Source organism: Phascolarctos cinereus, unplaced genomic scaffold (genome assembly GCF_003287225.1).
Source record: "Phascolarctos cinereus isolate Bilbo 61053 unplaced genomic scaffold, phaCin_HiC Scaffold_9;HRSCAF=440, whole genome shotgun sequence".
NCBI lineage: Eukaryota > Metazoa > Chordata > Mammalia > Diprotodontia > Phascolarctidae > Phascolarctos > Phascolarctos cinereus.
The window spans coordinates 245,321,076-245,334,645 of NW_027556402.1; the positions used below are offsets into that span (position 1 = coordinate 245,321,076).

Here is a 13,570-nt window from a genome sequence, read left to right on the forward strand (position 1 = left end):
GGGGTGGCCAGTGGGGAGGGTGTTCCGCAGAAAGTCAGGAGACCTGGGTTTTCTGGCCAGCTGCCCCACTGACTCATTGGCCCGTGCCGGGGGAGTGGATTCTGAGCCTCTGTTCTTGCTTCCCCATCTGTGAAATGGGAGGGGTAGAGGATGGGATGGGGACTGGTTATATAATGCCTCCAGTTTAGTTACCTCTCAGGGACTGAGGCTGTTAAAGGTCATTTGGCAGAACTCGGTGAGACTGGTAACTGGGCTGTGTTCTGGGTGCTTTATTCAAGGCTTCTCGGGGCCGTTTGGGAGAAACGGCAAGATTGGCCCTAGAGTCAGGAAGACTTGGGTGCAAATCCTACCTCTGATATTTACTTCTTGGGCCACTTGGAACAAAACACTTCTTCTCTTTGGGCTTCATTTTCCTCATTTGTAAAATGAGGGGTTGAACTGCTGGCCTCTTTAAACAATATTTAACTCACATTGAATCATGACTATGTAAGGAAACTTTTTATTATGATCGAGAGGTTGAAGAAAGCTGATGGGAGAGGCAGCAGGTGAGAGAATTCTCGCCTGCTCTTTGTCACAGTTTTTTAATTTGGTCAGAGTTAGGATTCTCCCCATTTCACAGAGGGGATAACAGAGGCCTCCTGGGCACTAAGTCACTTTCCTTGGGTCACACCTTGGGAGAGGTGGAAATAAACTCGAATGTCCTGACCCAGAGTTCATTGCTAGATCCTGTGGGGCTCATACAGTTTTTCCTTCCCTGCAAGGCCCAGAAGGGCAGTGGTGACCTCTGGCCTCAGCACTGGGACATTTCCGACTGAGGATTAATGACTAACTGAGATCCCGAGCTTGAGGCCTCCTGGCTGACCATTCTGTCTCAGGAAAAGGCCTCTCTGTGCGTTTATTGTCCCCCTTCCTTGAGAAGCATCTGCATAAGAGGGCAATACCTTTTGGACTCAGTAGTTTCTTTACTAATGTGAAATGCCATTGTAATGGTGGTGGACAACACACCCTGAGAGAGGAATGAGGAAAAGTTGGGACACTCTGGGCGGCTTGGTGATGGCCAGAGAAACAGAATCGACACTGAATCAGCCTTGTTACCACGCAGTGAGAGCTGGGGGAATCATGATTTAACTAATTGAGTTCTGGGACTCAGTTTCTCCATCTGTGAAATGGGGAGGGAGTGCGGTGGGTTGGATAGGACTCTAGCAGTATTTTTAAAAAAGAGTATTTTGTTTTTTCCAATTACATGTAAAGATAGTTTTCAGCATTCACTTTTATAAGATTTTGAGTTCCAAACTTTTTTCTCCCTCCCTCCTTCCTCTCCCCTTGCCTCTCCTGAGATGGTGAGCAGTCTGATATAGGTCGTACTTGTACAATCATATCAAACATATTTCCACGTTGGTCATGTTGTGAAAGAAGAATCAGACCAAACTCCAACACTATTAATATGGCATAGGCCGCTATGTCAAAGTTAGTGACTTTTACATCTAGCTTTTAGCAGCAGCCAGAAAGACGAAACTATGTTTGAGAGGTCATATTAATTCAGCTCCCTCATTCGATAGCTGAAGAACAAATTGAGTCACTGGGAGGGCAGGTGACTTTTGTGATGTCACTTAGTAAGTCGTAGTTGTTAGAAGTGGCTTGCAAACTGAGGTCTGAAGGGCGCTGGCCTCAGAGCCAGGAAGACCTGGGTTCAGATTCACTGGGACATCTCTGGACTTTGCGATCCTGAATAAGTCACTTCATCTCTCTTCACCTCAGTTTCCTTATCTGTAAAGTGGGGTAATAATGGCCACCTACCTCCTCAGCTGGTTGTGAGGATCAGGTAGATAACTTCAGCAAAGACACAAACCTTACCAAGCTGTAGCAAACTCCTTCTGCTAATACACTTCCAGCAACTTCTCAGTAATTTATTGTCTTAGTAAGTGGCCCAGAGCACTGAGAATTAGGGACTTGTTTGGAGTTCCTAGGCCAGGCCAGGTCTGAGGTGAGCCTTGGAGCTGGGCCTTCCAAAGCCACATGGCCACTTTGTCTCTAGGGCAGAAATTGTTATTACTGGGATCGTCCTGATGACTTCATAACATGTTCCAGGTCCCTCCTTGAACAACACCTGGTTCAACCCTTCCTTTTATATGGGGCAGGAACCCAAACTTCCAGAGGGCAGGGGACTTGGCCAAAGTCCTGTGGCTAGTTAGACAAGGGCAGTTCTGGGGCTCAAAGGCCAGATTTCTTAGCCCAGTCTTCTTCCCACTGTACCAGGATACTGATTTTTCAACTTCTGCTTTCTCAAACCTGCCTATGTCCTCCATTTTGCCAGGTGCCTAGTTAAATCCTAGGAACAGGCACCCATGATGACGTGACCCTCTTCTCTTCCCAAGTCCAACATCTCCTTCTCTGCTGGGGCTGGCTGGGATGGGTTCACCGTCACTTTGGTGACTGAGATTTGTCTTGTGGCTGATTTTCTGTTAAACAAGTAGGTTTAGATTGCATAGCATAGATTTCCACCTGGTCTGCTAGTACGTCATGATTTAATCACCCCAGGCAAGAGTTTATCATCTATTTATTCTGGTAGCAGAATGTTATCTCCTCATAATTTCTGTTTATCTGGTCACTTTATAGCCTATGAGCCATCCTCTTGTTGCTAGTAACAAGATCCTTGTATTTTTGAGATTCTCTTATTCACTCATTCATTCATTCATTCATTTATTCGTTTATTCATTCATTTGTTCATTTTATTTTTGGCTAGGCAGTGGGGTTAAGTGACTTGCCCGGGGTCACATGGGTAGTGCATGTTATGTGTCTGAGGCCGGATTTGAACTCAGGTCCTCCTGGATCCAGGTCCGGTGCTCTATCCACTGCGCCATCTAGCTGCCCCTGAGATTCTTTTATTTTTAAAGGGCATTTTCTTTGTTTGTGAACTTAACCCCCACCACAGTATTTCAGTGTACTTGGTTTCCTTTGCAGTCGGCTGTATTTTATGCATTTAAAAACATGATTCTGAATTCAAATCAATGACTCTGTGTTTACTACCTGGGCCTCAGTTTCCTAACCTGTAAAATGAGGGGGTTGGACAGGATAGCCTTCTAAGGTCTCTTCCCATTGTATATCTCTGAGCCATGAGTAATCTTTTAAAATCTTGCCTACTGGAAAGTCAGTGCAAATTTCAGCTCATTGGGAGTCGTTGTCTCTGCCGGGCCACCATTGTGGCAATTCACCAAGTAGTTTCCCCTATAAAGAACTGATATTGGAGAGTGTTTGCCAACAGCAGTGCTATTGGTTGGCGATTTAGAAAACGCTCTTCCATAGAGACTCTTAAGAGTGTAATCCTAAGGTATTCAGACAAGGACAATTTACAGTCAGGTGTTTGACTTGTAATTTTCTGGGCCTGCAGAGTAAAGCCTTTGGCCGTCACTGGGAGAGCCCGTGGATGGCGCTGCTGCTATTGTGAGCCATTCTGTTGAGGAAGGTGGTTAGTTCTGGGATTGGGATGGTTAACCTAGAGACAGTTGTACGGAAGTGGTTAAGTGCTTAGGGCTTTTTTTTTTTAATGCTACAAAATCAAACTGTTTATATTCTTATGGAGCAGGATGAATCTTGTTTGGTTGGAACGTGATCCATATTTGGGTGACTGGCAGAGAAATCACAGAAACAGCTGCTTTCTCTATTGCCTCTTAAAGATGGGTCGAATAATATCCTTTGACCCAGAGATCCCACCACTGGGCATGTGTCCCGAGGAGGTCAACGACAGAAGAAAGGGCTTTGTACACGCTAAAATCTGCTTTACCGTGTTCTCTGTCATAGCGAAAGCAAAACCAACCTCAGCCCACAAACAAAAATGATGACAACGATGGGAATAACCTTAGTGCCCATCGACTGGGCGAAGGCTGAACGAGTCATCACCCGTGGACGTGGTGGAACATTAATAAGCCCTAAAAAATGACTATGAGAAATTTAGAGAATGGGAATATTCAGATAAACTGATGCAGAATGAAGAAAGCAGAACCAAGAGAAACGGGGTATTCAACGACTGTGGGAATGTAAAAAAGAAAGAGACCAAAATGCCCTTGAACTCAGGTTAATTGCAGGGACCAATCTTGGTCCCAGAGAGCAGATGATGGGAGCATACTTCTCTAGGGTATAGGTTATACACTTCAGCCTGCTCACATATATACCAGGCACCTTCCTGTTGCCCTCTGTGAGGAGACACAAAAGGGCTGCTTAGTTAAACCAATCCCCACATTAACTGAGTCTGACCATAAAGACCACGGTTTGCAACCACAGTCCTGCCCCTCTGGGCCAATCAAAAGGGATCAGGTACCCGTCAGTCCTACCTGCCATTTTTCCTCCTGCCCCTCAAGGCGCCTGGTGAAACATTGAATTTTGAGTGAGATGTATGCATGTAATAGAAGGGTCGTTAATAGCATTTACTCAGTCTTAATCCTTTTTAATCCCGCTCACATTTCGGTGTCTAGGACCTGGCGGGATATCAGAAGCCACAAGTGAGACTGGAGTTCTTTTACTCCCAACAGCAGGGACCAAGTCATTTTTTCTGATATTTAATTTGTTAATGGTGGAAAATTCCCTCTTAGCCCTTAAATTAAGTGCATTAGGGTATCTTGCCAAAGAAACCTGGTTTTATGGTGATTGCTTGGGCGATTGTAATCTTTGTCTCTGAAACTGAGCTGCTGAGTACATGTATTGGATTTAGGAAGCCCTGCAGCCAGACATTTATGAGTTATTATATTCAGTCTGCTGGATGTGGAAATGACTTGGAGGAGGTTGCTCTGGCTGGTGGACAGACTTGCTGGGGATCTGGGGCCTTATCTCTTCCCTGTAAGGTTGTAGTCTGTGTTTGGGGACCTTTTTGCGCCTTGGACTGACCTTAGTTCTATTTCAGTACATTCCCAAAGTGAGGAATTTGGACTGTCCCCCAGGTGGAGGGTTTTGATTTATTTACTTTTGCTTGGAGGCATAACCTGTTGACTTCAGCCGAATCTGAAATTGGGAGTGATGGAAACACTAGCTGACCTTAGAATCAGTGGTTTTTAGGAGGAAACACACTTGGGGATCAGCTGTGGGCCAACCCCCACATTTTTAAAGTGAGGAAGCTGACATCGATCCTCCCCTTCTTCCCTCCCTGGCCCAAGCCATGAGTCTTGCTGAGTTACAGATTTAGAGAACTGATGGACCTTAATGACTCTGATTCATCCCCCTCACTTTAGAGATGAGGAAACTGAAACCCTATGAGGGTAAATGATTTGTCCAAGGTCATACAGGTAGTGAAGATCAGAGTGGAGATCTGAATCTGGGTCCTCTGACTCCCAATCCAGTCACCTTGCCACTCTCTAATAAGTGCTGACCTGCTTTCTGCTTGAATACTTCCAAGTGATCAGAGACTCATTACCTGAAGAGTCATGCCATTCGGTTTCTGACAGTAATCATTCAGGAAGCTTTTCCTTATAAGAAGCCATGATCCGTGCTAATTTTACCCAAGGAAAGCCTGTGTAATCTTTCCTCTACGTGATTACCATGAACATCTCTGAAGGCAGCTGTCATTTCTCCCCTAAACCTTCTTCTCTTGCTCAAATAGCCTTCATTTCTATGACGTGACTTCCAGTCCCCACTTTCCTCTTCACCCTTTTTGGGGTGCTCTTGTGTAGTCAATCTTTTTTATCAAGATGGCTTTCAGAATTGTAGAGCAGCTGGGGTCTGACCAGGGTGGAATACAGAGGCTTTATTCCTCTTCTTTCCCATAATTCTCTACTTCTATTAGGACAGCCTGAGGTCAATTTCTTCTTTCCTCTTTCCCCTTTTGCTTCTTTGGACTGTTTCCTCACACTGTTGCCTCATACTGAACTGATAAGTCTATTAATTATCCCTAGGTCTTTTCCCATCTATCTGTCTGACTGTCTGTCTGTATCTGTGTATCTCTGTCTATATCTCTGTCCATCTGTCAGTCTATATCTCTATCTTAAATATCATCTATCAAAAAATATCTAAATACAAATATATATGTGTGTATTGATCCAGCTATGTTTCTTCATCTTACATTTTGGCAATTTACTCGTTGATGCATTACTTAATCTTTTATCCTAATTAAACATAATTTTATTAAGTTCACCAATCTAGCCTTCTAAGATCCTGTGGAATCTCTATTCTATTAATTATAGATTAGTTATTCTAGCTTCTTTGGGTTGAAATCTACTTCCCAAATGGAGTGGATTGGGAGATGAGAGAACCTTAAATTAATCAATCAATTAATTTTGATGAGGAAGGGATGGAAACCAGTCCCTCCACCGTCCCTGTCCACATCAGATGGCAGTTGGGGGCAGAGTCAGGTATAAGATGAGGCTCTTTTCCCAAGATGCCTCAGCCAGTCATCCGCTCCTCAGAAAGGACAAGTCCCCCACCATCTTTGTTTTCTGCTTGAGCTTTTAGGAGGCAGAACAGGGTCAGAAATAAGTAGGCCAAGAGGCCTTTGGGCCCCAAAGCCTCCCTGGTATCCCATTTTCAATCCCTGCCAGAAGGGATCTGCATTGGTTTTTTGGGTTTTTGCATTGTTGTTTTCAGTCATAACTTTTTGGAATGTTCCCTCTCTCCCCATTTGTGGGATGATCTTTGGATCTCAGTTAGGGAGATCACAGGACCTATTTAATGCTATTTCTGTACAATGTCTGTTTCGAAAAGGAGCAAACATTCAGGCCAAATAGAAGATGACTGGCGTGCACACAGAGTCCCGTTGTTTCTGGAGGCAGATCCTCATACAATTTGCCTTTTAGTGAAGCTTGAATCCATGAAAGGAAATAAAAAGTGTTTTATCAGTCGGCAAAGACAGATTGATTTAGGGGAGGACTTTAGGAGTTGTCAGTTTTTCCCTTACTCAAATGCAATGGACCACAAAAGAGGTATGACCCCACCAGCCATGCTGGCTGATCACTCTTGTCCTAAGTGTAAACGTGTGGGATTTTGGAGAAACATTGTTTGCAAAGCAAAATGTGACCCCTTTGGGAGGGGTGTCTAAATCTCAGCATTGCCAGACCTACTGAAAGGCTAGAACATATGGCCCCCAAAGCTGTGACATCAGGGTGGTGGCATTTTGTGCAAAGTTGTACCGTAAGACTCAGCCAGAGACCAAGCCTGGGTTTGGCGACGTGAGTGGGGTTAGACATTTTCTGCTTGGTCCAGGTGAAATAACTTGCCCAGGGTCACCTAGCCAGTATATATCACAGGCAGGACTTGAACATAGGTCGTTCTGATTTTGAGGTCAAGCTCTCTGTGCACTAATGCCCTAAGGACTCTTCATAATAACAGTAATAGTTGGTATTTATATAATGCTTTCAGGTTTCAAAGGGTTTGACATACATTAACTCCTTTGAGCTTCACAACTACCTTGGGGAGGTAGGTACTACTATTATCCCCATTTAACAGATAGAGAAATGGAGGTTAAGTGACTTGTCCAGAGTCACACAGCATGGCTAGTGAGTATCCAAAGCAACATTTGAACCCAAGTCTTAATGGATGCAAATCAGTGGTCCTTGCGCTAGATTATGCTGCCATCAACAGAACACAGGCTTTGAGTTAATTAGCTCACTGGGGGAGTATGTTAAGCTGCCATCTGGTCATTTTTTAGTTTAATTTTTTTTCCTGACTAGTTTTCATAGCATCACAGCAGTGAAAGGACTACCAAATTGTGAATTACACAATTTCCAAAATTGTAGCTTTGTTAAAATATTTTTGGGCTCATGTCATTCAGTTGTTTTTCAGTCCATTTGGGTTGATGTTCTGTCATCGACTCCATGAAGCTAAGTCCTCGCTGCCAGCTGTTTGGGAGTAAGCTACGAGCTTGAAGTCAGAAGAACGGGGCTCTCCTCTTTACTCTGACATCATTAAATGTCTCCAGACTTCAGTTTCTTCCTCCATCAAATGGGGACAGTACTCCTGCCCACCTGTTTCACGGGGGATCGTGAAGAACCCTCCACCAGCACAGACAGCAACCCTGGGAGCATTTTGGCAGGTGGTATTTGAGAGCTGAGGGGGCCAAAGCGCTTATCATCCCATGGCTCATCCAGGGACCAGCTTCTTGAGAGCCTCGGTCGGCCATTCCGCGGTGGGCAGTGGTTCATCTCCGGGGCTTTCCTGGTATCCTGCCCAGCCTGGGCAGCCCACCAGAGCTTGGGGTCTTCAACTCTCATCGATGCCTGTTTATTTGCTTCTCCTCAGATTGAAGGCACATAATGGAGGACTCTGAGGAGGGACCCTTGGCTCTCTGACAGTCTTTATCTGCAGACAGAGTGTCTTATTTCTTGACCTTGACCTCATTACTGCTGCTGTACCCCGTGTTAACTGTCTGGTATATGGGCTGCTCTGGTCTTTCTCAACAGGTAGAAGTGATAGGAAAATGACTTACTGTGCAGAGGGTGCCTGGGAGGGCCAGGGCGCTAGGGAAGCCACCGACGTGGCTCCTTAGAGCATTTATGGCATTGGCTGCAGAGGGAATTCCACTGAAGTTTCATATATTTATCCACGTCAACATGCATTTTTAAAGTTCTTACTGTGTGCCTGGTGAGAAGCAACATGGTTGATCAACAGAAAACTGGATCCTGGGCCAGGAAGACTTGGATTCAAGGCCTGCCACTGAAACACGTTGGCTGTATGACCTTGGGTTAGTCATTGTCCTTTCCCAGCCCCCAGGCAGCTCTCAAAGGCCAAGTCTCTAGAGTCAGGCTAACTTGGGAGACTGTTGCTATGTGCTTGGGGGGAGGGAGTTTCCATGCCAGGAGTCCTACCTTTTCCCCCTCCCACTTCTCCCCATTTGTGTGAAGACTGCCTTTGTCTTCCAGATGCTTGCTGTCTTCTGAATGCAGGATGTTGTCCTTCTGGCCCTGGCCTTTCCTGTATTGGCCCTAGTGTAGACCTTGCTCCTTACACTGAGCCAGAAACAGTGGCCACAAATGTCGCTCTTGGTGAAGCAGCAAAGCAGTAGGCTGACTGTCCTCAGATGACCTCAAGACTGGTGGCAAAGCATTTCTCCTCCTCTTGCTGTTCCAGGCAGGTTTATTTCCTCCCTTGTTGTTGCATTTTGGGTCCCTTTGTGGCTCTTTCCTGTTGTCTCTGCCCCTCCCGGCTGCCTGCTTAATTAGAATGAGCCAGCAAGTTCCAGAAAGTGGTAGGAAGCAGGGTCCCAGCTGCAAAAGGATGTCACATCTGAAAAGGGCCCTAGCGATCAGCTCATCTAATCTCCACATTGTAGAGAAGGGGGAACCAAGACAATGGCTTATTCAAGGTCACAAAGGCAGCTTGTGTCAGAGGTCACACTGGAAGCTGGATCTCCTGGTTCCTCATCTGGGCTCTTCTCCCTTGCCTCCAAGTTTCCTTTGCAATCCTACACTGCTTTCCCCACTACAGAATTTTGGATTCCCAAAGGGGGTTCCCAAAAGATGCTCAGTTACGTTGAGGTGTGGTATATTTATTTCAGTTTTTGCCTTGTGCTCAGAATCAGAATAGCCTCATGTGTTTTGTGCTTCTTTTTGTTTTCACTTCATTTGATTTTTTAAAAATCATTTTATCAAAATGATCACAATTGCTTTAAATACTCCTTTTTAAAAGTTTAGCTACTGGGACAGCTAGGTGGTGCAGTGGATAGAGCACCGGCCCTGGAGTCAGGAGGATCTGAGTTCAAATCTGGCCTCAGACACATTACACTCACTAGCTGTGTGACTCTGGGCAAGTTATTTAACCCAATTGCCTTACCCTCCCCCCACCCCCTCCCAAAAAAAGTTTAGTTATTTTCCCAAGTGTGATTTTTATTACATAGCAACCGTAGAATTTTGGAGTCGAGGGAGAATTTAGGAATCCTTTAGAGCAGCCTTGTTATATTTCAGATGAAGAAATTGGACCCAGATAGGAACTGCCTCCCTGAGAAGGCACTGCTCTACCTTAGGTCGGGGAATTTCCTTGAAGGGCATATTGGGTCTGATATCAGTGAAATTGCAGGTTCAGTCGCTGTCCCTAATCTATCCAAATTGGGGATACCAGGTACCAAGATGACTAAATACCTCAAGGACTAAGTGACTAGCCTAGGATCTTACTACTAGCAAATATCTGAGGTGAGATTTGAACTTGGGCCTTCCTGAGGCCATATAATGACTAGCTTAAGGTCACCTAGTAAGTAGGAGATCTGGGATTCCTACCAAGGTCCTCCAGACCACAAGCTGTTGTTTTTTTCTGCTCTATCTTCCTGTTTTGTGATCTTGGGTGCGCTGAACAGTGTTTGGCATGGTTTTGGCCTCCGTAGTACGCATCTGAAATGGTTCTGCTAGTAAGCCCATTGCTACTCTACTCATTTGGAGCAATAGTTGATTCTCTGGACAGAAGTGACCTGTGTGTCCTTCTGCCTTCAAACATGGATCATCAGATGCTGGAGGAGAAGTGGAAGGCGCCTGGTAGGCCATGTTGTCTGATCCCCTAAGATTACACGGCTGATAGGTGTCAGAGGCTGGATTTGAACCCTGGTCTTCTGGACTGTTAACAGTTGATGCTCCGTTCTGAGCAGCTGACCAGCCCAGGCTAGTCCTGCTTTCCTTCTCTCGCCCTGGCTGGCTGAATTCCAATGCCTGGGAGCTCTAAGGCAAATGGGCCTTCTTGGTTAGCTTGAGTGACTCCCGAAGCCTTCACTTTGGGATCCCCTCAGCCCCGTAGAGGGTAGATGGATGATCTGCCGTTGATGATTGGAGCTGTTCCCCAGAGTTAGCTGCTGGAATGAGCCGGCCTGGCTGATGGGGGGTCCGTGGAGGGAGGCCTGCCCCAGCAGCATGGCTCCCGAGAAAGGCTTGTACTGAAGGGGGAACCGTCTTCCCCTGGGGCCTCTGAGAAAGGTCTGGAGGCCCAGGCAGTGAGCGGGAGGCAGGGCCCAGGAAGCCTCAGGGAGAGGTCATTCTGGAAGCTGCCTTCCTTTGTTGTAGGAAAGTTCTCTTCTTGTCCAGGCAGAGGGAGATGGGGTGCATGGGGCCCCGGCATGATAAGCGTGTCAGAATTGGTCTAGCACTTGGATGTTTACCAAGCATTTCCAGGAACTGGGGATAGGGATAGTAATTATCTGAGGCAGGATTTGAATTCAGATCGTCCTGATTCCAAGTCTGACTCCCAGGTGAAAACACATACGAAATATGTTTAAAAAATTTAAGGTAAATTTTGTTTTAGGACAACACTAGCAATTAGAGGAATCCATGGAGAACAATGGGCCAGGAATTGGGAGATCTGGGGTCAAATCCTGGCTCTGATATTTGTTAGCTATGAGACTTTCCATAGGAAGGTCCTTTCCCCCTGTGAGCCTCAGTTAACCCATCCATCAAATGTGCTTTATAAATTGAATATGCTCTGTGAACATGAGCTACTCTTGTCCTCTTGGCCCTCCCATGAATTAACCTGTTATTGTACTTGGGTCACAGCTGGGCGGCCCAGTGGGTGGTGCGTCAGGCCTGGCTCTCCGTCCATGAGGCCTCTCAGTGGGAAATGAGCAGTTTTTCCAAAATGGCAGTGGCTGGAGGAGCAGACTAACTTGGCCTGGTGCTTAGTACTGGTTGGGGCTCCTGTCCTACAAAGTAGGCTTCTTGAGGTAAGGCACCATATTTCAAACAGGAAGCAGTGGAGGAGGAAATGGCTTCAGGATAAGTGGTGACTTGCCCAAGGTCTCGCAGAGACTGGATTTGAAACCAGGACTTTGTATTTCCAGTTGAGTGGCTTTTTCTTCACAAGGTTGGGGAAGAGGCCCAGAGAGCGGTCATGCTCAGGGCCACTGTAACTACTTAGGAAAATCAGCAGTTATTTTGGCTCATGGAGCAAGGGAGGGGCAGGGTAGGCAGGTGTGTGAGCCTCCCCCTCACTCCCCCAGCCTGCCTTTTAGGATGGATTTCACCCTGGGCTGGGCCCCTCTGTCTGCTTCCTCATTTGTCCTCTCATCCTTGTGTTTTGGAAGCATATTAAACGCAAACACAGCCAGCCCTGAGCACCAGATCCTCATCTGCCTGTGTTTGCTCTCTGCCTGGCTTTCATGTCTGCGGGAAGGTCATGGCGCAGGTGGTTTTTCGCCTTTCTGTCTGCTTTTTCCTTGCATGAGGAGAAGGTTAGCACTCCAAATTTGATTTGCCTGTGATCTATCACTGGTATTGCCTGTTACCAATAGCCAGTTCTGTTTGGTGGTGGGAGGCGTAATGGCCAAAGTGGGAAGGACCTGAAGCCTTTGAAGGGCACCCCCTTCATTTCAGAGAGGGGAGAACAGGGCCCGAGATGGGCAATGACTAGCCAGTTAGTGGCCAAGCCGACACTAGGCCTTGGGCCTTCTGATTCTCAGCATTGGGCTCTTTCTTTCCCATTTTCTTTTGAACTTGACTAACACCATATACAATGAGTCCCAGACTCTTTTCTGTGGGCTGTGGTGTTTGTTACTTCTGCCCTGGTCCCCTTTATCTTTGCTGACAACATTTGCCCAAGGGAGATTGGGATGAGGAGAATGGGGGCGGGAAGCTGCCTTGGACTTTACAAAGGAAAACGTGCTTATTCCTTAGCCCAGAAAATGTTGGATTAAAAACATGACTTGTAGCTCTGCATATTAAAAAAAAAAATTACATCACTGGGTAAAAATACCGCCTGTCACACTGTGTGGGGGCTTAGCTTTGGAGTCATAAAGGCCCTATTGTCTGTCACCCAGTCTGTTATTCAGTCACTTATTAGCCATCCCTAAAACCTGAACATTCAGAATGAAGAAGCTGAAATGCAGTTCCTGGTTAATATCTAAACTGCCCCAGGTGATTCACCTGCAGACCTGGAGGCTTTGTGGAGTGGGGAGGGGGAATGAAATGGATTTCTACTCTTGGTTTGATCAGTTAATAATTATGCATTGAGTGCCTGCTTTCCAGCATATTTATTAAGCTAAAGAAGAGGGGGAGGGGGAGAGAGAGAGAGAGAGAGAGAGAGAGAGAGAGAGAGAGAGAGAGAGAGAGAGAGAGAAAAGGTGGGGTATACAGAAGCTGCCTTCAAGGAGCTTACAGTCTCATCCTGTGTGTCTACGTGTAGATAGCAGGGAATAACGTAGGCAAAGACAAGATGCATCTGGGAACATCTGAGGAGGGTGATCTCCCTTTCAGCAGGGTCAGATCTGGGAGGAGATGGTGCCTGAGCTGGGCATGGAACAAAAGAGGATTTCTGTGGGCAGAGGCGAGAGAGTGTCCCAGGCAGGGAGGATTAGTCTGCAAGGAAGGCAGAAAAGGTAGGAGCGTCTGTAGGGTGAGTGCTGCTAGACAGTGGGAAGAGCCCTGGCTGTAGAACTGGTAGATGTGGGCTTGAGTCCCATTTCCAGTGCTTATGACCTGTGTGGCCTAGGACAAGGCTCCTTCCTGGGCTCCAGGCTCACCACTTGGCACACAGGGGGGTTGGGTGGGATGCGCCTCTTGGGTCCCTTCCAGATATAGGTCTTTTATTCTGATTATAGACATCTAGTTTTCCTGGACTATATTAGATAAAGTGTAAGCTCCCTGAAGGGAGAGACTTTTCAATTTTTTTTGTCTTTGAGTCCCCC

General features: G+C 46.3%; 1 protein-coding gene across 3 annotated transcripts in view; it reads left to right on the forward strand.

Annotated features, from left to right (window-relative positions):
• PTPRJ (protein tyrosine phosphatase receptor type J) overlaps nt 1–13,570 on the forward strand; it is a 174,269-nt gene that overhangs the window by 108,577 nt on the left and 52,122 nt on the right. The window contains exon 1 of one of the 3 annotated variants that reach the window (XM_078148172.1): nt 9,420–9,452. The exons of the other annotated variants lie outside the window; for them this stretch is intronic. Within the exon in view, the coding sequence (XP_078004298.1) occupies nt 9,435–9,452 (18 nt within the window). The 5' untranslated portion in view covers nt 9,420–9,434. Of the gene's footprint in view, nt 1–9,419; nt 9,453–13,570 lie in introns of those variants that run through there. 3 annotated transcript variants of the gene reach the window in all.